This window comes from Cydia pomonella, chromosome 28 (assembly GCF_033807575.1).
Source record: "Cydia pomonella isolate Wapato2018A chromosome 28, ilCydPomo1, whole genome shotgun sequence".
Lineage (NCBI taxonomy): Eukaryota > Metazoa > Arthropoda > Insecta > Lepidoptera > Tortricidae > Cydia > Cydia pomonella.
The window spans coordinates 9,061,957-9,087,038 of record NC_084730.1 but is presented as its reverse complement, the minus strand read 5'-3'; the positions used below and the strand labels follow the sequence as shown (position 1 = coordinate 9,087,038).

At 40.0% G+C, this 25,082-nt stretch overlaps 2 protein-coding genes across 4 annotated transcripts in view; both read left to right on the top strand.

The window, feature by feature from the left end:
- The window catches only part of LOC133533104 (uncharacterized), a 38,805-nt gene extending 30,787 nt beyond the window's left edge, over positions 1-8,018 (top strand). For both annotated transcript variants that reach the window (XM_061872057.1, XM_061872058.1), the window contains 2 exons: positions 380-495; positions 5,491-8,018. In XM_061872057.1, the coding sequence (XP_061728041.1) occupies positions 380-495; positions 5,491-5,616 (242 nt within the window). In that variant the 3' untranslated portion in view covers positions 5,617-8,018. The remainder of the gene's footprint in view (positions 1-379; positions 496-5,490) is intronic.
- Positions 8,019-11,896: 3,878 nt separating this feature from the next.
- Positions 11,897-24,182, top strand: LOC133533106 (uncharacterized). Of its 2 annotated transcripts, none has more exons than XR_009801798.1 (7): positions 11,897-12,952; positions 13,864-14,072; positions 17,334-17,481; positions 17,957-18,100; positions 19,013-19,101; positions 19,835-20,194; positions 21,752-21,833. XR_009801798.1 is itself a non-coding variant. In XM_061872059.1 (7 exons), exons 1-7 carry the CDS (start codon positions 12,871-12,873, stop codon positions 21,858-21,860), a joined length of 915 nt encoding a protein of 304 aa, XP_061728043.1. In that variant the 5' UTR covers positions 11,897-12,870; the 3' UTR covers positions 21,861-24,182. The 2 variants fall into 2 exon arrangements, 1 of the variants encoding a protein (XP_061728043.1); XM_061872059.1 differs by having other exon boundaries at positions 19,835-19,968; positions 21,752-24,182.
- The last annotated feature ends 900 nt before the right edge of the window (positions 24,183-25,082 follow it).

Here is a 25,082-nt window from a genome sequence, read left to right as displayed (position 1 = left end):
ACGGCTGCGTTTAGCTACTGCATTGGGAATATTTTTATATAATAATAAGTTGCATTCGTAACATTGACATTTTATTGAAGTTGATGTGTTTGAAACAAGTATAAATATGTATGTAAATATTTGTGGACCAGATCGACCAAGCTCCAAAATAACAAAACTTGTACAAACAAAACAAACTAAGCGACGATATGCATAGGTACCTACTTATATTACATAGATAACATTCATAACTCAGGAACAAATATTCGTGATGTACACACAAACCTTACCGGGATTCGAACCCGGGACCTCCTACTTCGTAAGCAAGGTCACTGTCACTATCGACGGGGTAGTAGGCTATTGTAATATCAAAAAAAAAGAAATGTGTTATACTTCCCAGGTCAAGGTTTGATTTGGGGTGTGGTGCTGAGCGTAGCGGCGCTGCTGTCGATATCAGCCTTCGTTGTCTGGAAACGACGCAAGGGGGCGGTGGCGGAGACCGCAGAAAACAATTATGTGAGTATATTTGTAGGAGTTCAGCGCGGAAGCGGTGGCCTAGCGGTAAGAGCGTGCGACTTTCAATCCGGAGGTCGCGGGTTCAAACCCCGGCTCATACAGTCAAGTGTAAAATGTAGGTTTACACATCTTACTCAAAAATATATGTCCCATAGCATCTTATTCCAGTGTAATAAGAGAGTAGTACCATATTTATGAGACGATTCTTTCGATACATATTTTTGCACTTGACTGTACCAATGAGTTTTTCGGAACTTATGTACGAAATATAATTTGATATTTGCCAGTCGCTTTCGGTGAAGGAAAACATCGGAACTAATCCCAATATGAAGCCCAGTTTACCCTCTGGGTTGGAAGGTCAGATGGCAGTCGCTTCAGAGGCGTAGCGAGGGGGGGGCTAGGGGGGCCATGGCCCCGGGCGGCACATAAGAGGGGGCGGCAAAAACGGTATTTAAAAAAATATAAAATTAAGATATCAATATTTTCAAATCAAGCCACGAAATGAACTAACGTACCGCGGGAGCGAACGGCGTGGGGCGGGTGTGCGGGGGCGGTCAACCGCTACCGGAGTGCGGCGTTCCAAACCACCGACGAGTTTACTCGCTTGTCCGCTGGTTATAGGTATAACCTATAACACGCCTATAACCCTATATGACGTCACATCAAATTTAACACGGCGCCTTCTGCGCGCGATCTACAGCCGGGTGCCCTCGGCGCCATCATTCGTTCAAAAATAGTTGGGCGCAGCCCAATAAACGTGGCGCGATACGCGCGATTCAATGCCGGGCGCCTTCGGTGCCCTCATATTGAAAGAGTCGGGCGTAGCTCGACGTAAGTGTCGCGCTGCGGGTGATCGAATAACGGGCGCTTTCGGCGCCCTCATGCAAAAGCATCGGGCTTACCTAATGCATTGGGCGCTTTGCTGCTGTACAGAAGGCGCCCGCCCAGACACAAAAATAATGTAAAATTACTTTAATAGTTATTTTCTGCCCTCCGGGCGGAAAGCGTCAAATTTGCTCCCGCTGCGCTAAACGAAGTTGCCGCTTTCCGCCTCCGCCGAGAAGTTCGTTTAGCGCAGCGAGAGAAAAGTTGACGCTTTCCGCCCGGAGGGCAGAAAATAATTAAACACGAAATTATAACCCCATAATTAATAATTAAATGTAAGGCAGACGACTACTGAAAATCGCGCTCTAAAACGTATGAAATAAGAAAACATTCTCACCTGAAATAATCATTTACTTTTACATGAAGAGGGAAGAATAGCTTTGCGATCCTAGCGAAATAACGGTATTTTTTCTATGAAATTACATTTCGGGAGAAAACGTTTTCCACTAACTAAATCTTAACAAATCACTTTGATTTTGATGTCCATCGCTTCAGCATAGTTTATTATAGGTTTATAGGTTTTGCTTTTTTTAAGAATTATTTAGGTGTTTATTGTTTTCAAATTTTGAAAAAAAGGAAAACCTATAAACTTAGTTTTTTCATTGTGTCAATAACATACTAAAAAATTATGGAGAATGGAAAATATTTAGAAGTGGAAAAACGTTTTCTCTTTTTGTATGGACGATCCCGTGCTATATACTTCCCTCTTAAAGCTTATGACCGTAGCACACAACCACGGCTATCCTTTGAATATTTTTGTGAATATTGAATATACACAATGGGAATCCGACAGATGTTAAAAGTGTATTCTTGATCACATGTTTAGAAACTAAAATGTCATACTAAGTTTTCTAAAATCGGTCTTGTTATAAAGATAATGACAATTCTTGTGAAAATTCGTTTTTGAAATAACTCAGTGAAAAACGCCTTTATGGCTGCGACGACGCAAACACTATGTGGCCTTACTAAGAGGCATTAAAGTTTTAAAGGAAACTCGCAAAATTTATCTGCAACTAAAAAAAAAACTATTTATTCATTGTAAAGTTTTTTTTGCCAACATATAAAAATAAATAACGTGTCGTGTGCAGAAAACACATACACTCACGTTTTTTTTGCTGAATTTGATCAAAATACAAAGAATTTTTTTGCTCCTTAAAACTGGAATACGTGGTTAAAATCTAACGGGTTTCTCATTCATACAGTGTAATTGTATACACTGTATGAACGTAATTAAGTAAATTATGTTACATTGTGTTTCTTTAGGTATTTAAAAGAAGTAAATTTACAATATTTCTGTGTGATTATTTAAGATGTTTTTTTTTTCTTTTTTCATAAGTTTATGAGCCAAATTTTCAGTAGTCGAGTTTTTGAAGATATTCTTTGTATTTTACCTTTTCCAACTAACTTTGTCTTGTACTTAGTCAGGTCACAAGTTTTACAAATAAAATGTTATACAAAGCTTTTAATAAACAAAGTTTGCCAGATTTGATTTGAAAGCTTGTTTTATACTGATAAAAATGTAATTTAATTATTTTAAAATGTAAAGCTCGTTTTTATTAATTTACTACTTGTTTACTTTGGGATTGTCGTTAGACGCGAATACACGCAAAATAAAAAATAAAATAAAATATAACTTTTTTTCGAATATTACATATGTTTGAACCCGGATCCGTCTTTGAAAGTCATCTCGCTCTGTGTGGTAGGGCACAGCACAGCGGATATCATTCCAGATCTAGAGCAGGGCCCAACTGGGGAAGTACCTCCACCTTACAGAAAACCGCAACCAAATAACACTAGACCCTACTCATAGTGTTGCCAGTGAGTAAGGTTGGCAGAGCTAAATGAGGGTGCGGAGTGACAGGGTCGGCAACGCGCATATAACTCCTCTAGAGTTGCAGACGTACGTAGGCTACGGAGACTGCTTACCATCAGGCGGGCCGTATGATTGTTTGCCACCGACGTAGTATAAAAAAATGTGGAACACTTAATGCAAAACTGTATCTATAACTTTTTTATCAGTAAAAATTTTTGTGACAGAACTTATGACCTGACTAAGTGATGTTGATCATAAATTAGGGCGGCAAATTTCTGATCGGCCCCGGGCGGCAAACACATACGCTACGCCGCTGAGTCGCTTTCGCTAAAACTAGTGCTTAGGTGCTCAATCTCGGGATTAGATGCCAAACGGATCCCAGGCTCCCATTAGCCGTGGCAAAATGCCGGAACAACGCGAGGAAGATTTGTAGGAATTCAATTCAATTTAATGCCATTAATTTTTCACAGAGACAGTATAATATAAACTAATTCGGTAAATAATATACCTACACATATTTACAAGTTTAAAAATCGGAAACTAATATAGGAAGCGTGCATGAACTGTAGGGGGTAACACAGGAGCTCCCTGTTTATTGGCGCGAAGTGTAAATGTCAAGTTTTTTTATTTTATTTTATACTACGTCGGTGGCAAACAAGCATACGGCCCGCCTGATGGTAAGCAGTCTCCGTAGCCTATGTACGCCTGCGACTCTAGAGGAGTTACATGCGCGTTGCCGACCCTAAACCCACCCCCCCTCGTTGAGCTCTGGCAACCTTACTCACCGGCAGGAACACAACACTATAACTAACTAAGCTTCCAATGTAGCCCACAAGATGGCAGAACCTACAATGTACAAGAAAACGTACGTGAACTTTAGAAGGCAGCACTTGCCTTGGCTTGAAGTGTCAATAAATGACGACCGGTATGGCCTAGTGGGTAGTGACCCTGCCTACGAAGCTGATGGTCCCGGGTTCAAATCCTGGTAAGGGCATTTATTCGTGTGATGAGCATGGATATTTGTTCCTGAGTCATGGGTGTTTTCTATGTATTTAAGTATTTATTAATATTTATATATTATATATATCGTTGTCTAGGTACCCTCAACACAAGCCTTATTGAGCTTACTGTGGGACTTAGTCAATTTGTGTAATAATGTCCTATAATATTTTTACAGTACATATGGTGCTACTTTATCACACTAGTGCGAAAATTAGCATATTACGTTACTATGTCGAACATTTAAAGGGCCATATGTACTGTAAAACGTTGTACGATACATGTGCGAATAGGTACTTCGCAACTCGTGTCGATTTAAAACACTCCCTTCGCTCGTGTTTTAATTTATAGCCACTCGTTTCGAATTTCCTATTTTTCACACTTGTATCGTAATGTACTAATTTATTTATTTATTTATAAATAAGATGCTCTTATAGAAATTTCAGTAGGAGTAGCAGAGAAAGCGCTATGATTGTCCTTGTCACAGTCTCATATTTTTTATTCCCCACCGTAAATTTTAGTATTGTTTATGGTGGGCAACAAATAACCCAACCAAATTACGTAGGTTGTTTTTGGTATGTTGTCAGGAATGTTAAAACGTGTTTTTAATTTTGTCGCATTGCGTATGTTCTGTCCCTCACGGGCGCACGCGTATAGCGCACATCTATGTAATGCTACCATCGATGGGAAGAGCGAACTTGCAAATAAGTTGTTTAAAATTAGCTATTTCAAGTGAAATATAGTGTTATATTGTTTTTTTATTTAGAAACCCACTAATTTGATGTTCGATACTCAAAGGAAGAGACTAAACGCAGATCTCAGATGGCGCTACAATAATTAAAATAATAGATCAATTTCTTGTTTATTGCTTGCCATCAGACCTTATGCTTGTTAGCCAACAACGTCGTATAAAAAACCGGGCAAGTGCGAGTCGGACTCGCGCACGAAGGGTTCCGTACCATTATTTATAAAAACGGCAAAAAAAAAATATGTTTGTTGTATAGGAGCCCCCTTAAATATTTTTTATTCTGTTTTTAGTATTTGTTGTTATAGCGACAACAGAAATACATCATCTGTGAAAATTTAACTGTCTAGCTATCACGGTTCATGAGATACAGCCTGGTGACAGACGGACGGACGGACAGCGAAGTCTCAGTAATAGGGTCCCGTTTGACCCTTTGGGCACGGAACCCTAAAAAAGACCATCAGCGCGAGAGGTTGACAATTTTGGCTTGTTAATCAACTTTTTACTTATTTGAACTTATTTTATTTAATATAGGTACATTTAACTGTTACAGGCAACGGCGGCAGAACTGACATACGCAGTGTTGGACTTGCCCGAAAGTCGCGTCACTACGGGGAACCCTAACACGTCGCCTTATGCAGAGATCGTTGGCGTCTATAACCCTAATAAAAAAAACTAGATTAATTTAATTTAATTTATTTCATCTTCCTGTCTCGCATAGCTAAACTGTGGAATGAACTTTCGCTTTTTGGATCGTTACGATCTACAGACGTTCAAGAAACGAGCATACTTACTCCCATCATATAGACGGCGACCCAGGAACAGATTTCCATGACCAATCGCCTCCCGGGCGTAAACTCGTATAGTGGTAAACGGCTATGTATAATGGACCCTCGTGGACGTCAGCTGCCGCTCCGTGGGTTGAGGAATAGCAGCCACCGAAACACGTAAAAAAAATTGTCTTCGCCTTCCGTTTGATCCTTTATAGTAAGTGATAGTTCAGATGTTATTGTTAATTTAAAAAAATCGTCAGCCCGTTATATCGCGGCTAAGAACGCCAGCAGGTCGCATGAACATGTAAAAAATAAGCGCTTTAACTCTTTATAAATAGCAATAACAAATCATGAAACTTTGCATGTAGCATTTCATCAGGTGAAACGCCTGTAACGCCATAAATGGAATACGCAATTTACACATTACGCATACTTTGCGGACGTAAAGTAGTGAGGCGCGTATTTTTTACATGTTCATTTTACAGCTGACGGTTTTTCCACCGCGATAAAACCGGAGGCGATGACTGACGAAATATGCTCCTGGCTGGCGGTCTAATAGAGAAATAAGTATAGATAGAGTGTTAACTCCATACATCAGTTTTCTTACAAAACGCGGGTTATTTTAGTAGTCCACATCGAGCGTCAAGTGGCAGATTTTTCAGTACTTCTACTTATCAATAGATGTCGCGACGAACGAACAGTCTAATGCTCAACAATTTTCAGCTAATATTATAACCGGATTAACTGGAACTCTATTTTCAACTGAAGGAGCGCCGGTATAAGTGAGCACTCTATGTATGTTACTTATTTCTCTATGGTTTGGGTTGTCACCTGACGATTTTAGAATAAATGAGAGCGTAATAATTCCATCTTAGAGTATGCTTTTCAAGTCTCGAGTCCTTATTTCGTCAAAGATGTTGAGATGCTTGAGAAAGTGCAACGTAGTTTCACAAAAATACCGAAACAACTAAAAAACATGTCTTATGAAGAAAGACTTAAAGTGCTGAAGCTCACAACATTAAAAGATCGCCGAGAGCGTGGAGACCTGATTGAAACGTTTAAGATTCTGACGGGACACTATGATATAGACCAGTTTGAAGACCTGTACAAGCGCAATAGTAACACCCGTCTGCGAGGCCACCAATATAAGTTAATATCTAAACTGTCTAAAAACAACCCCCGCAGACATTTTCTCAGCAACAGAGTGGTCAAGCATGGAACAAACTACCAGAAGATGTGGTCTCAGCACTGAATGTCAATCAGTTTAAGAACAGACTAGACAAATACTTAACCAGCGCAAAGAATACATATTAAGTGAAGATCACTCAGATACAGGCAACTATCAGTTGTTTCAACTGCCTGCCTGATTAATAAATAATAATAATAATAATAATTTTGATTGTATGCCTGTATGGTGGTATTAGCCAGGTTTGTGTGTTCATTAAAGGGTTGGGTAAATTCCGAACACGGCGGGAAGTGGATAACTCGAGATATATATATTTTTATAATCGTATGGCATATTATAATAAACAGAAAACAAACTTATAAATACAGGTCGAGTCCAATCAGCCACTTGATGGCCTCGCCTTCAGGAGGTCCATCGGCATACCACGTTATGGGGAAATCCTCTATAATGTGCTGGATTGTTTGTGCAGTCTCGCCAGGCCGGGGACTGTACCCATCCACAGCGGTGTTTGTAGTAAGATATAAAATTTAAGAAATTTGAATCCGGTGCAATTCTAAGTTCAAATTACCTCAATTTTATATCTTGAGTAGAGATGCCACGAATATTCGCATAATTTTTAACATTCGCATAAAAAAAGCGAATGTTTTGCGAATGCGAATGTGCGCAGGCCGTGTCCTGTCTCGTCGACTCGCGTATGGGCAGTGCGCGCAAACTGTTTTCAAGTAATCCATATTATCCATTTTACCAGTACCTAGACAGCATTTTTAGCATTTTATAACATTCCGTTTTAAGGTAACTATGTTTTATGTACTAACATATCATGTAGGAATGATAATAACAGCTACACATTCATATTCGCATTCGGACATTCGCATCCTGAACATTTGGATTCGCATTCGCGAATGTGAATTATGCGACATTCGTGATAACCCTGATCTTGAGTTATCAACTTCTTCCCGGAGTGTACTGAATTTTACTCTAAGTATAGGATTTCGGTCATGTTTCATAGTTCACTGCTGGTGACAGCGGTGACGCTGATACACTAATTGTGATTCGTAACAATTCATAAATACGATTTTCAACTAAATCTGTAACGTACCGCGAAAATCGAAATTTTGGTATATGGTTTTCCCGGATTTGTCCTAGTTTGGAGGCCGTCCGGGTGGGGGTGTCAAGAAGTGTCCAGGGTAAACCCGGACACTATTCATGTAAGGAAGCACATTAAAACTACATGTAAAATTAAAGGTCTTGTTTTTAAAAATATTATTTCCGGACTCGTCCGGGGAAAAAATGCGATTTACGCCAAATGTCCGGGTTTTTTTGAATCTTTGTCCGGGTTTGGCGAAATTCGAGATGGCAGCCCTAGTTCTGGGGAGCGAATTCGCGCGATAGAATAGCAGATAATGAAATTTAAATTTTCGTTTTCCGCGGTAATGCTTCTGTTCTGCCGTTTGCGAGTTTTTGTGTTATTGAGAATATTCATTCAAACATCCATTCCACATTTTAATTATTAATAAAATAACTTGGTAGTAATAAATATGTAATCTTCTTTTCGTGTCGAGGTTCCTTTATACGATGGATGCCCAATAGGCAGCGGTGTTGACAGCCCGGGCTGTCGCGTCCCTCAGATCCAGCTCCGAGCAGTGATGCGGGCATGCGGGGCGCGCCAGTAGATGTGCCTTGGTTTGCGTTGCTGTGTCGCAGGTACATTGAGTCGAGGAGCTACGGAGCAGTCCCCATTTAGCCATGTTTTGCTTACAACGACCAACTTGGGACCTGAGCCTGTTTAAGGACTTTCAGATTGGCCAAGGTTCTTTATGGCCAGGCGGTAATTGCTCCAAAGCCGGCACGTACACATCCGGTGGAGGGCACCGGGTCTGCCACAGCAAGCGGCGCACATCGGGCTCATCCTGCAGGGGGCTGGTGCTCCTCATTAAACTCCTGCGACTTTTAAGACGAGCAAGTGACGGGATATGTCCCTATAAGGAGTGCCACTGGTCGTTCTCCTGTTTGTGTTTTTCGATAGCGCAGGCTACCTCCCAGCGGATGTCAGGGGGAGCCACTGCAGCTAATGGGTAAAGCTTGTTGAGCGGGGCCGGCTTGAGGCAACCTGCAACGGTGCGGCAGGTGTCATTAAGCGCGGCGGTTACGAGGCTGGCGTGTGAGGACCGAGGCCAGACTGGGCAGGCAAACTCTCCAGCAGAAAAGCACAGAGCTAGTCCGGTGGTACGCAAGGTGTGCGCGGTTGCACCCCAGCTTGTTGAAGTTAGCCTACTATATAATTATTCTTATCTTATTAATAAATGTATTATTTACCACAAGACACATCTTTATGAAAATAGCCAATATGAACATTCAGATTTGGTTTAGACTTAAATCTTTTGTCACAATGCTCACAGGGGTATGGTCTTTCATCGGTGTGTAATCTCACATGCCGATCTAGAACATACTTAAACACGAAACCTTTATTACATATATCGCACTTGTATGGTTCTTTTGTTGTGTGTTGTGTCAAAGTATGGTATTTCCAAGCCTTTTTACTTTTAAATTTAAGATCACAAGCTTCACATGAAAACGGGGTTTCCTTACTGTGTATAGCCACATGGTGACATTTCAGTTGACCATTTGTACAAAAACTAGAATCACATTCCGAACATTTAAAAGTCTTTAATTTTTCCTTGTCCTTATCATGATTTTCCCTGTGACGTCTCAATTCCCAAGTATTATAATAAGCTTTTTCACAAATGTCACATTTATAATTTTTCTGTCCTGTATGTACTTTCATATGAACTTTTAAAGATTGCTCCCTTGAATACCGCTTGTCACAAAACTTGCACTCATGCGGTTTTGCATTACTATGCGAAATTAGGTGATTATCTAACTTGCTGCGAGCAGAAAACAGTTTTCCACAAAGCGAACATGGTAAGCCATGATTATTATGTAGCTTCATATGTTGATAATAGCTCCACCGTGATGTCAGGTTTTTATTGCATACTTCACAATGAATATCGTTGTCAGCATGTTTATCAATATGAGTTTTTAAAGTGTTGAATGATTTGAGTTTTGCATCGCAGATGTAGCATGTATAGCCTTTGATATCATGCTTTTTTTTGTGTTCTTCTAGCAGTTCTGATGTGGGATATGTCTCAGGGCAGACATTACAGCTGTATAACTGTTCTGACAGAATTGGTTTAGTCCAGGTATGTGTGTTCAGGTGGTCGCCCACTTTAGAAATATCGTCAAAGATTGCTCCGCAAATATGGCATGGAAATTGGGTGGAGGCTCCTGGAGTGTCTGTAAGCAAAATTTAAATTTAAATGATTAGCATCTTAACAACTGGCTTTAAGAAGCACTAAATCGGGAGTTGTGGAGATCAAGGGAAGAGGTTTAGCCTACCAGTTGGAAACACAAATAATGCTGCATCTCCAGTAATCTGGCAATTAAAGACTCAGTTGACTAGCTCTTAAATCCAGCAGTCTACATAGCTGAACGGATTAAATACTGGTTGCATTTGACATGTAGAATACCTATTCTATATAAGCTTTTACTTCCAATTCCAATACTCAGTGGCATTGGGGAGAAATTTCAGGTACCAGATTACCAAGGGGTCATCCATTAATTACATCACACGTTTAGGGGGAGGGAGGGGGTCAAGAAAATGTGACACGTTGTGACAAGGGGGAGGGGGGAGTCACAAACTTTATGACGTCACTTTAACTTCATCAGTATTTAAAAAAAATAACAGCTTTATGGAATGATAATCGTTTTTATTTGTTTTATTTTCGTTCCTAATCAGTTTTGAGTTATAAAATTACTAATGTTTCTTTTTCAAAAATATTTTGATAAAATATGAATGATACCTTGATACCCAATTCGATTTGCAGATTTCCTTGAAAAAATGCCAAAAATGTGACGTCACACCCGGGGGGGGAGGGGCTTGCCAAATGTGACTAAGTGTGACAAGGAGGGAGGGAGGGGTCAAAAAACCTAGAAATTCATGTGATGTAATTAATGGATGACCCCCAAGCACATACTCTATATACTTTGTGATATATAGTTTTCTTTTCTTAAGTGCACACCTTAAGAAATAAAGAATAAATAGGTTATGTTATAATTAATGGGAAAAGCATGGTGACACTAATTATTGAGGTAATTTGAATAGAAGTGAAGGAAGTAATAAAACACTTCACACATCTTAATTCAGAATCCTAAATAACTTACTCACTAGGTGTAATAACATTTAGGAAGTAAGCATCCCAAAAATTAACTTAGAAAAGTAGGATGGTCACAAACCAACACAGATAACAACCACAGATAGGATAATGACTTGAATTTTAAGAGAGAAGAGAATTTGAGAAAGAAATAGTGCCATACATTAGAAAGGGACAGCATTTGTCCCTGAATCGCTGTCAAACTTTGGTTTTGTAGGAAGTTTTTCTTCTGTGTGGTTGTACTATTACTTTTTCTGTGGTAACCTAGAGTAACAGTTAGTTTGGTTAGTCAACCAAAATCATAATTTAATTATATAATAAATAAATAATTATAAGCATTTTGAAGTTGATTACCAATGCCTGTTCAATCTAGGACTAGTCGATATTCTTTGGGCCGTAATGCTCTGTACCTCATAGGGTTGCAATACATGCCACCCTATGTAGGTACTTCTTTTTGACATTAGTGGTCCGCAGGAACAGAAAATGTGCATTGCGGTCTCCTCTGACTCCTGGCAGAACCTGCATGTCGCGTCTTGTTTCTTTCCAATTTGAAACATGTGTTTGTTCAACCTGCAGTGTCCCGTCAGTATTCTTGTCACTGCGCATGTTTTGTGTCTTTTGAGCCCTAGAAGCTCCTTAGCAGTTGTGCTCGAAAGCTCTTGTCCTCTGGCGAATTTCCACCAATGAGAGAGGTAAACAACTTACCTTTATTAAATTCTTTGTTTCCATCATCCTTTTTGTTTCAGCAACCTCTTTTTCTCTGGCAATAAAGATATCATGCCTTTCTTTTTCAATATCAACAACAATTTTCTCGTGATTTTGGCATTCTGCGTATTGAACTTCAACTTCTGGATATAAATCGAATTCTGATTTAACTGTTACGTGTTCAGTTTTTAATTGTGTCATGATTGAATTTATCAATTTAATAAAATAACTATTTACATCTATATTTTTGACTGCTTTTTTGAGTTTTTGACGTATAATCATGCCACAGATAGTCATAGATCGAATAATGAAAAGGTGCAACAGAATCAGGCTGGCCAATCAATGAATATATTTAAAACAAATTTTAGGCCTCTCCAAACGGGATAATGAAATCGACCGATTTGATCAGAACATAAATTGTCGGCAATCTCCTTTTTAATCAGCAATTTTACATTTATGGTGATTTTTGAGCGCTCTAAATGAAAAAAATGCCCCCAAACGCGAATACTAGCATCAGAAATAAATATTCTTGCGTCCGCACCACCATTTTATCGATAATATCGGTCTTAATCGATCCCGGTATTGGAAGCCTTAGAACATACGCAACGCAAGGGACAAAATTAAAAAGGACATACAATGATAGCGCTTTCTCTGCTACTCCTACTGAAAGATACGTAAGACTATCCCGTTCAGTTATTCGGCTGCCTGATCCAGTTACACTAGATTCATGTTCATAAGATATTGGCTAAGTATGAGCACCGAATTTAATCGATCGAGCAAACGCCACAATGTATTGAAAATTGCATGCGATTATGCTAGAATACTCTGGCACAATGATAATTGAACACGTAATTAAAGTAAACTATTTCTCGGACCCATATCGGAGTCAAAGACTGGAGGGTAGAGAAGGCCATCACAAACTCTTTGTTGAAATAAACTATATTCTCTATCTCAACTGACGTTAAACAGAAGAAAAGTCAACATAGTTGACAGTTTTCATTTTAAATGCATTGTGTTCATAAATTTTTACTGTTATCGAAACATTTTAGTCTATTTTAATGTCTTCCGTGTTTAGAGGTCAGCTGTTGAAAAGCCTCGTTGTGTTTGGATCGCAGTATAGACGGCTGTCCACCAAGCAAGGTTTTTATTTCTGAGGCATCCTCAGATTTTCACCCACATTCTCATCTTCATATGCATCCTCAGAGCGTTGTGATTCTCAAGAAAACGAAATACTTAGCGTTTGCGCCGCTGTTGTCTACTTTGAACCCACTAAAAACCTTAGTCAAAGTCAATACTTACATTCTCTTTGCCTTGGTGTACAATATTTCACTAGTAAAATGCAAATAAAATAAAGTCTAATGAACTTCAGGCTTACCTCGGTACTTACTTATTTACTTATGGTTTTGACTGGTCTGCCGGAGTCAGAGTGAGAGATTTTTATGGTTTTTTTTTTGCCCATGACAAAATGCAGATAAATAATAGAGTTAGAATTAGAACAAGCTAAGTTGGCAGCACTTTTGAAAGCCTAGAGCACTTCTATGAAATTATGACTTAAATAACACTTGCGCAGTCTGGGCTATCAAAATCGCTGCCAACTTAGCTTAGTCTAACTCTATTCACACACAAAATGTGGAGGGTTGAAATAAATAAATATTACAGGACATTATTACACAAATTGACTAAGTCCCACAGTAAGCTCAATAAGGCTTGTGTTGAGGGTACTTAGACAACGATATATATAATATATAAATATTTATAAATACTTAAATACATAGAAAACACCCATGACTCAGGAACGAATATCCATGCTCATCACACGAATAAATGCCCTTACCAGGATTTGAACCCGGGACCATCAGCTTCGTAGGCCACTACCCACTAGGCCAAACCGGTCGTCAAATATGAATAAAGAGCCACTACCTACCTACTTCTACCTATTCGTCGGCCAATTTCTACTAAAAGGGATAGAGAAAGTGGTACCTAGTATCCTTGTCCCCCTTAGCAAAAAGTGTGTAGCAAAAAGTGACCCTCAACCCTTAACACCTATTCAGGATGTCCAAGAGCGAAAACCATCTTGCTATCAACGTTAGGCGTAATCGGGGCCGGTGCAGGGGCGCTCCTATACGCTCTCGAGAACGCGTACGTGGAGGCCTCTTACGCGGACCTGGCTCACGCCCATCACCAGCCGTGGACCCACGATGGATGGACTAAGTCGCTAGACCACGCCAGCATCCGGCGCGGATATGAGGTGTATAAACAGGTAATTCAAAATCGGTGATTCTGCCCGAATTTTTGACATTTGCGGCAGCAATATCGCACTACGATACTAACGCTAGTTCAATCCGAATCTGAACAGTCCCGTAAGAGTATAGAGCCACATATCCAAACTTATAGCCCCCTCCAGACTATGCGCGTGAATCGCGGAGCGAACATACCGCGACGTTGACCTAGACTTCACACTCGCACAACTTCACGGCGATTTCGCAGTTTGGTTCGCGGCAAGATGGCGCCGAAGCGTCAGCTGATCGGATTTAGTTTGCAGCAAGGCACTGATTCAAACTGGGAACTGTCAAATTGATTTTTGGTTGATCAAGTTCGCACCCAATATAACCAAGTAGCCGCCATAGAAGGTTATAAAGGGCCCTCCACACTCGTGCGCGAATCGAGGCGCGCAGCCGCGAACGCGAGTGTGGCCAAATACCAATAAAAAACGGGGAATAAGGCGCGAAGGCGTGAACAATCTGCGAAATCGACGCGAGGGCCCTACACACTCGCGTTCGCGGCTTCGCGCCTCGATTCGCGCACGAGTGTGGAGAGCCCTTTACATTGCCGCCGCAAAATCGCGTTCAGTCTTGTGCCGTGTCGTACAGCTGCGTTCGTGGCCCACAAATGGTCTAGTCGGAAAATCAGCGCTGACTTTTGGGTCTGACTTTTTTACACAAACAAAAGAAATTTCACCGATAAAAATATTCAAAACTTCAAATCTTACATAGCAAATATAAATTGGAACATAATTATCGACCGCAAGAAAAACATCCATGAAAACTTTACTTCATTCGCATCGACAATACAAATTGCTTTGGATACGTGTATACCTAAAACTAAAAAAAAAAAATTAAGAAAATATCTAAAGGGAAGCCTTGGCTGACATTTGGTATTAAAACTTCCTGTAAAAATAAACGACTCCTAAAACTTTTAATTTCTAAGACTAACTATCCTGCTCTAAATGACTATTATAAGCGATATGAAAAAATATTAAAAAAAATAGTAACAAAATCAAAAAAGCTGCACTACATACATAAAATTAAAAACTCTGATAACACTACAAAAACAATGTGGCATATAGTAAAAGAGCGAACGAACAAACTTCCCAAAAAAAGTAAACAAAACTTAAAGTTAAAAATTAATAACACTGTAATTGAAGATCCGAACAAACTTGCAAATTACTTTAACGACTTCTTTGTATCAGTGGGCGCGGAGGAGGGAACGAGTACCGACAGCAGCGCTAGCGCACAACGCGCGCCCGCTGCTGGCCGTCCCGTCCTCGCCCCCACCCCCAACTCGCTTTACTTAGATCCAGTTACCGAACACGAAGTCTTCCAGATTATACGCAATTTAAAAAATAAACGCAGCTTTGGTCACGATGAATTACCCCCCATACTGATTAAAAAATGTGCCGATGAAATTACCCAACCTTTAACTTTTCTAATAAACCAGTCTTTCACTGAGGGTCTATTTCCAGATTCCTTAAAACTGTCTATAATAAAACCAATTTATAAGAAAGGACAACATACTGATTGCAATAACTATCGACCAATTGCACTTTTACCCACTTTTTCAAAAATTCTTGAAACAGCTATGTCCACACGTCTATACTCATTTCTTGAAAAGTACTCTATATTCAGTGAATGCCAGAACGGATTCAGGAAAAAACATTCTACAACCTTAGCAGTGTATAAGTACATCAGCCAAATTTTGGAAATAATAAATAATAAACAATATGCAGTGGGAATCTTATTGGACATGAGTAAGGCGTATGATAGGGTTTCTCATGATATCCTTTTAAATAAGTTACAAGGTGTCGGGATACGGGGAATAGTGCATAAGTGGTTTGTGTCATACCTCAAAAACCGAGTACAATGTGTAGAAATCGAATACTGTGATAATAGAACTGGAAACATAAATAAGGTCAGATCAAGTATAATAAACGTTAAAAGGTCCATACCTCAAGGCAGTGTGTTAGGGTGCATATTGTTTTTAATTTATATAAATGATCTACCAAAAATTATAGATTCACCAAGCGTTTTGTTTGCTGATGATATATCCGTTGTGTTTCCGTGCTCAAGCGTTAGTAACTGTAAATTTTACCTTAATAGTACCCTTTCTAAATTAGAATCTTGGCTAACTGACCATAATCTCCAAATAAACTACAACAAAACCAAACTAATGCAGTTCAGGCCTTATCAAAAAAAAACCCTTAACAATAGATATTTCATTTAAAAATAATAAGTTAGAATCTGTAAATACGTTTTCATTGCTAGGATTAAATATAGACTCACATATAAATTGGAAGGACCACATACAACAATTAATTAGTAGATTATCCCGATTTACGTATGCACTGCATGAATTAAAAAAGACTACGAATATAACAACTGCTTTAACAGCCTACCATGCTTATGCTCACACCTTGTTCCGCTATGGCATATTGCTTTGGGGAAATAGCACGATTGTAAACAGTCTGTTCACTGTACAAAAAAAGTGTATCAGAATAATAATAAATATAAAACAAATGCACAGCTGTCGAACCTATTTCAAGGAGCTAGGCATCTTAACACTAACGTGCTTATATATATTAGAAATATGTAAATTTGTAAAAGCCCATAGCCATCTTTTCTTACAAGCCAAAGAACGACACACAAAACCGCTAAACCTCCGAAACAATAACAACCTCGCGCTACCCACATCCAACCTAACATTATATCATTCAGGACCTCACATGATGTGCACTAAAATATATAACAAAATTCCACAAGCAATAAAATCAATAGCAAAACCTAAATCATTTGAAACCGCCTTAAATAATTATTTATTAGATAAAAGTTATTATTCTTTGAAGGAGTTTTTTGAAGATAGCTTTCCGACAAAATAGAATGCTAGTTTTTTTTTTTTTTTTTTTAGGTTTATTTTTACCTACATCGCTGTGCAATGTAATGTAATTAATAATATTAGTTTTAAGTATAAGTACTTATAGTGTAAGAATAAATTGCTGTGCCCTTACAGGGTCTGTATTCAATGTAATATATGAGCAATAAAGATGTTATGAGTTATGAGTTATGAGCATGCTGAGGCGGGATCATTTCGTGGTAAACTATTTATTCTATGTTTAAAAATTATAATATGTAATAGTATAGCATAACAAAAGTATTATGCTATACTTTTGTATGTTATATATAACATAAAATATCACGAAAATTATGTATATCACGAATAAATGCGATGATTTCTGATCTCATTGCAGATATGCAAAGCATGCCACTCGTGCCAATACATAGCGTTCCGCAACCTGGTGGGCGTGTCGCACACCGAGGAGCAGGCTAAGGCGGAGGCAGCTGAAGTGATGGTGAGAGACGGGCCTGATGAAACCGGCGAGTTCTTCGAGAGGCCAGGTATACTAATAGCCACCTACAGATCTGAGGCTATTTTAAAGGTCTAAAGTCTATGGTCTGTAAAGATCTAACCTAACTTTGTCCTGCCTTTCGTTTTCCAATTTAGAAAATAGGAATTAGAAGATGCAGTGGCGAGACGTTACGTAATCACGTAAAACATAGGTACAACTAGATATGGAAAACTTCTGATTTTTCTCTGTAAATAATAAGGTGTCGTAAGGTTTCGTTTCTTTGTTCCCATCGGGCACAGATGGGAATAGGTGTTATCATAAAAATCATTCCCATTTGTCCCCGCCTCATGTATGCCGGCGGCATGGGCTTAGGCAGGTTCAGGTTCAGACAGGGGGGGGCTAGATCTCAAAATTTACATACAATGTATACCCCCCTTCAGGCGCCTCCAGCGATACCAATATGGGAATACACCCTTGAAAATGGAGACCTACAGTGAGGGTTTACCGTTATTGTTTTATTCCAGGCCGTCTTTCCGACTACTTCCCAAGCCCATATCCGAACGAGAACGCTGCACGCTACGCTAACAACGGCTCCTACCCACCAGACCTTTCTCTTATAGTTCTGGGCAGACACGGCGGTGAAGACTACGTTTTTTCGCTGCTCACAGGTATATCAGGGTCAGGGAATAGGGACGTGTAGCTTATAGGTAGCCAAGCGGTTGGCCGTTTGATAAACGCCAGTAAAATTAAGCCATTGAAAAATCGAAAATCGTTATTTGCCTCTCTATCGCTCTTGCATATTCGACCAATACACAGCGGAGTTGGCGGCCGCGGCAGGCCATTGACATATATATCTAAGGACGGGCACTAATAATGGCTCTAGTTCAGTGGTGTCACTCTCGAATTCGAACCAATCGTGCAATCTAACGGAACTAGTTGCGAACAATCGCACGCGTGATGCGAACTCATCATCATCAACCAATCGCGTTGCGGCATTAGACTGCACGATTAGCTCGAATTCGTGTGTGTGACACCGCTGTACTGGCCCCATTCTTATTGTCCGTAAGGCCGGTCCTTATATATATATATATATTTTGCGAATCTGCAAGGTTCCTCATAAAGTTACGCGAATTCGACATTTTGAAAAAGGTAATTATAGGCCGTATTGCACAGCACTTGCAAGTCTTGCAGCCAAAAGTGCCAATTTCATCCACACTTCCCGATATTGAGCCAGAAATCAGTTCCGATGTCGGGCCTGATAATCGTTTTACGTTTCACGAAATATCAGCACACCTTTAACAATATTTGAAATCTAAGAAAATGGTTCATGTGCAAAAATATCAAACATTGAACTTTTTGGCAATCAGAGAAAGTAAATTGTAAATAAGTAAATATTCTATATAGTGTTAAATATTAACGGAAAAATACTCTTATTCGGCCCCGAAGTCGCGAGTATGAATGTAATTGGATGTAAATGTAGTTGTTGGTGGCATTCTGATAGGAAAGCCTCGTTTTTGATCATGTATGATCCTTAACCTTCGAAGTGTATTAAATTATGTGCCTTTACATTATATCGCCAGGATACGTTCCGGCGCCCGCCGGCGTGGCTCTTCGCGACGGCCAGCACTATAACCCCTACTTCATGGGCGGAGCCATTGCTATGGGACAGGTAATATCGACCGACATATTTATTTTATTGAAAAATAATAATAGGTAGGTACAAAGGACGGACTTAACGCCTTAAGGCATTCTGTACCATTCAACCATAGGGCCAAACAGAAATTCTCGAACGTCACCCACGTTCGAAGTGAGAAAAACATTTCAAAAAACATAACTATTAGCAATTTTGGACATTGACAACATTATTTGCAATGTTACACATGTAATACATTACTACATATAAAGACAATATTTATATTATAACATAAAAAAGACCGACAACACGTCCTTTATAAAATTCAGGGTAATTCCAGATGGCGTCACTATCACTATTAACGCAAAAAACGGAATGTCTTTATCTGCCTCTCTAACGCTCTTGCATATGAGCGATGGAGAGGTAGAAAATGAAAATTATTTTTTTGTTTTTCGCGGTAGTGCCTCACGAGCTTGACTCTAACCTGATACTGGCAATCTCGCTCGTACTTGCATATTAGTGCGAGTGAGATGTATAAAAAGTAAGTTACGCAGATGTTAGCGAATGTTCAGTGTCAAACTCGTGGTAGCCGTACAGCTCAGTTCCACCTTTTTTTTGGCGCTTTGACCTCCGGTTTCTGGTTCGGGTCCCTTAGGTATACCGCACGGCAGTAGTAGGTCTCAATTCTATCCATTTTGTTCATCTTTCAAAATTGTTTGTTGGCCGTACAATCACCTCTATGATCTCTACAAATTTAAAATGTTGACAGTTACTCACGGACGACGCCATTGAATACTCAGACGGGACTTGCGCGACGGCGGCGCAGATGGCCAAGGACGTGGCCACGTTCCTGCGCTGGACCTCCGAGCCGGAGCTGGACCAACGCCGGCTGATGTCCATCAGGTATCAACTAGACCAACCAATGAGTGAGACGCAACGAACACAGACGGCGGCGTAGATGGCCAAGGACGTGGCCACGTTCCTGCGCTGGACCAACGCCGGCAGATGTCCATCGGGTATCAACTAGACCAACCAATTTGTGAGACGCAACGAACACAGACGGCGGCGTAGATGGCCAAGGACGTGGCCACGTTCCTGCGCTGGACCAACGCCGGCTGATGTCCATCAGGTATCAACTAGACCAACCAATGTGTGAGACGCAGGCGACGTGGGCGTGGCCAAGTTCCTGCGCTGGACCTCCGAGCTGGAAGTATTGTACGCCAAATTCTGGCTGATTGTGATGTAACAAAATACTAACCCTACCACCATTTATAACCACTCACAATAAATAATTTGTATTTGTAACGTCGGCTGATGTCCATCAGGTACCAACGAGACCAACCAATATGTGAGACGACGCACTATGTACAGTCAAAGAATTTAATTTCCTACCCATTTCGTACCTTGTCACAGTGACAATTGTATCAGGTCTCTAGCGAGTTTCATGTTGTTTGTCACTGTGACAAGGTACGAAATGGGTAGGAAATTAAATTCCTTGACCGTATATGTGTGTATATATCAGTCAATTCTACCGTAAATGAGGAAACAACTCAAATTCTGCTTCTAATTACTTTGCCAGTGCAACTTTCTCATCCGTTTTTAGGGTTCCGTAGTCAACTAGGAACCCTTATAGTTTCGCCATGTCCGTCTGTCTGTCTGTCTGTCTGTCTGTCTGTCCGAGGCTTTGCACCGTGGTCGTTAGTGCTAGAAAGCTGAAATTTGGCATGAATATGTAAATCAATAAAGCCGACAAAGTCGTAAGTACAATAAAATCTAAAAATTTAATTATTTTAGGGTACCTCCCCTACACGTAAAGTGGGGGTGAAATTTTTTTTTCGCTTCAACCGTAGAGTGTGGAGTATCGTAGGAAAGGTCTTTCAAAACTAATAGGGGTTTTCAAGAAACATTTTTTGATAAAGTGAACATATTCGGAGATAATAGCTTCGAAAGAAAAAATAAATGTGTCCCCCCCTCTAACTTTTGATCCATAGGTCCAAAAAATATGAAAAAAATCGTGGAAGTAGAGCTTAAGAAAGACATTAAATGAAAACTATAGCGGGCATGATCAGTTTAGCTGTTTTTGACTTATCGCAAAAAGTGAGAGGTATGGGCATTGTGAATTTCATCTCGCTTTGTGTGGTAGGGCACAGCCAGTGGATGTCATTCCAGATCTAGAGCAGAGCCCAACTGGGGAAGTACCTCCACCTTACAGAAAACCGCAGCCAAATAACACTAGACCCTACTCATAGTGTTGTGTTCCTGCCGGTGAGTAAGGTTGCCAGAGCTCAACGAGGGGGGGGCGGGTTTAGGGTCGGCAACGCGCACGTAACTCCTCTGGAGTTGCAGGCGTACATAGGCTACAGAGACTGCTTAACATCAGGCAGGTCGTATGCTTGTTTGCCACCGACGTAGTATAAAAAAAAAAAGTTTTCCCTTCATAGTAAAAAGACTTACTTTAATTAGGTACTGATTATGCAAATTTTCCTATTTGTTTAACTCGGGTGAAAGGTACCGTTTCATCCCTTGGTTAACAATTTACTATACTTTAAGCTCCATTGCAGTTTAGCTTATTGTGACAGAAGAGTAACTACGGAACCCTACACTGAGCGTGGCCCGACATGCTCTTGGCCGGTTTTATTAAAGTATGAAGAGGGCCTTTACGAGCTGGTGTATTTTTTTTCTGCAGGCTCTGCCTCTGGTTCACCATGGCCACGGCGCTCATGTGGTTCATGAACAGACATAAGTGGATATCCATGAAATCAAGGAAACTGGCTTACAAGCCGGTCTCCAAATGAAGCGAAATTCATGTTTTTGGATTATGTGATATTGCTATAACTTAATATATCTAGTACCTATTTATGTATAGGATACAATTATGCGTATACAAATGTGCAAGTTGCGGAATGTTTCCAGAAAGTTGGAAAAGTTCTAGGAAATTTCGGGAAAAATTCACAGGAAGCAAAGGAAGCTTTCATTTTAGAAATTGAATATTCCAATTTCCATACAACAATATGAGATTCCGAAATTTTTCCAAGTGGAAATTTCGCAATTTTGGGTACGTTCAAATAGCACATCGGTAATAATAGGTCCAGGATGACTCGAGAATGTAAGTTTCCACTCTGGATCTGGAAATAGACAATTTTGTTCTCCATACAACTATTACAAATTACCGTCATTATTCCATGTGGGAATTTCACAGTTTTAAGTTAACGACATCTGGTAAATGTTTAGTATTAGAAATGCCGTTTACCAATAATACCAAAGAGAATGTGAAATAGAGGTTCATTGTCAACGAAAACTTTGTAGCCACGTAAATTTACTGCTATCTTTCGACGCATGATTAAAACTTTTAGAACGCCATTTGACTTAAATCCTTATTCTTTCACTTATATTAAAAAGTGGCGCCATCTTATCGGACACAACCTAAAGGTTATGGCGCCATCGCTCGAAACGATACTGCCATACCTTTGGCCTTTGATCAATTAGATGGTGCCACTTTTTGATATTTAACAAATTTAACACATGTCAGTAAAATAATAAGAATCAAAGTCAAATGGCGTTCTAAAAGTTTTAATCATGTGTCGAAAGATAGCAGTAAATTTACTGTAACTACAAAATTTTCTTTGACAATCCGCCTCTATTTCAAATTCTCTTATTTAATTCAGAATCGTAAAGCTGTAACCGCGTTTAGTAGTCTGACTGCACAAAGAACCAAATTTTTTATATCCTAGTTAAGGAAGCCAGTTACGACGTCTGAATTAAGCAAGACGTGTCAAGCGTTTAAAGGGCCAATTACATCCAGACTTCCCGATATCGAGCCTGATAATCGTTTTCCGTTTCAGGGAATATCAGCACATCGTTAAGAATATTTGAAATGTAAAAAAAATGTTTATATGCAAAAAATATCAAACGTTGTACATTTTCGGCAATTAGAAATAAAGTGAAATATTGTAAAAGATTTGCTGATATTTGGTGAAACGGAAAAATACTCTTACTCGGGCCCGACTTCGGGACTGACATCAGGCCTGATTTAGTGTCGATGTAATTGGCCCGTAAGGGCCAAACCAGCGGATCTATAAGCTTTAGTAGGCAGGCGTACCGGACCGCGACCTTGGTGTGATCCGCTTATTAGGGCTTATTTACACTTATCCTGCCTTCGAACGGCGAACGATCGGCCGCGACGTCGGCCACGATATCGTTTTCCGTTTCGCGAAATTTTAGCACATCTTTTACAATATTTCTTGATGTCGAAAAATAGTTTAACTGCAAAAATATCAAACATTAAACATTTTTGTAAATTGGAAACAAAGTATTTTTACATGTTAAATCATAGATCTAGGATATTTTCTATAGTTCTATACGCGTGCACCTGTGAGGGACAGAACATACGCAATGCGTCAACATTAAAAACACTTTAATATTCCTGACAACGTACCAAAAACAACCTACGTAATTTGGTCGGGTTATTTGTTACCACCGTGGTCCATACTAAATTTACGGTGGGGAATAAAAAATGTAAGACTGTGACAAGCACAAAAAATAATAACGCTTTCTCTGCTACTCCTACTGAAAGTTCCATAAGAGCATCCCGTTCGGTCATCTCCCAGCTATACCTTTTCAGCTCTATACTTATTGTACCTCTATATGTTAAATATTGTTAATGATGTTCTTATATTTCGTGAAACGGAAAACTATCATGCTCGGGCGCGACGTCGTTGCCAACGTTGGCCACGATCGTAAGGCCCGACGGCAGGATAAGTGTAATAAGCCCTTTTCCCGCTCTCACTTATTGCTGCGTCGTTAACGGACGGACGTATGGCGGACCACCTTTCACTCGTGGTCCGGTACGCCCGCCTATTATCTTATAATAGGGATTCTGGATGTCTATCTCTGGATTTTGTATAGAGATCATAACTAAATAATATATATATATAATGTAGATATTCAGAATATAATTTAATTATTCAGATTAATTGCTGTTTAACACGAATATATCTGATAAATTGTGTAATTTTATATCGTATGTTCATTGCTTCCATTATTATATTAAATGGGTGGGTTTCTTTCATTGGAAACATTTGTGATTGCTCTATAAATAAATTAGATTGACTTTGTAACTGTTCTTGTCTTTTTAGTTTTCCCGTACCGTGTGGCCTTAAGCCAGTGGGGCGACACTCCTCCTTTCGGCTTTTCTCGACTCCGTTCGGTTCAGGGCTATAACCGCGAAAATCGATGTTAGTCAATTGCGGGCATTTTTCTCTGTCACTCTAATTACGTCTTAGTGAGAGTAAAAGAGAAATATTCCCGCAATTTGCAAATTTCGGTTTTCGCGGTAGGCCCCCAGCATTGCTCTGAGCAATGCAAGTATTAGGGTTGGCAGAACTTGACGTCCCTATACATGCACGACCACAGATAAGATAATGACTTGAATTTTGACGACCCATGGGGACCCAAAAGGATAGTGCCATACATAAAGCCCCCGCCAGACTATGCGCGTGAATCTTCACGGCGATTTCGCAGTTTGGTTCGCGGCAAGATGGCGCCGAAGCGTCAGCTGATTGGATTTAGTTTGCGGCAAGGCACTGATTCAAACTGGGAACTGTCAAATAGATTTTTGGTTGATCAAGATCGCACCTATTCGCACCGAATATATCCATAGAAGGTTATGACAGTTTAACAGATTAACCGACTCGTGAGCGAATCGCGGCGCGAAGCGATTGCGAGTGTGGAGTCTAGCAAGTTCGCGCTTCGCGTCTCCTCTGACGCGGGCCAAATGCCGACAAAAAACGGGGAATAAGGCGCGAAGGCGTGAACAATCTGCGAAATCGACGCGAGGGCCATCCACACTCGCGTTCGCGGCTTCGCGTCTCGATTCGCGCACGAGTGTGGAGGGCCCTTAAGAAAGGGACAGCATAATCCGTCCCGGAATCGCTATCAAACTTTGGTTTTGTAGTAGTTTGTAATTTCTGTACGGTGGTACTATTATTCTGTGCGAGTTTAAAGAGTTTAAAAGCGTC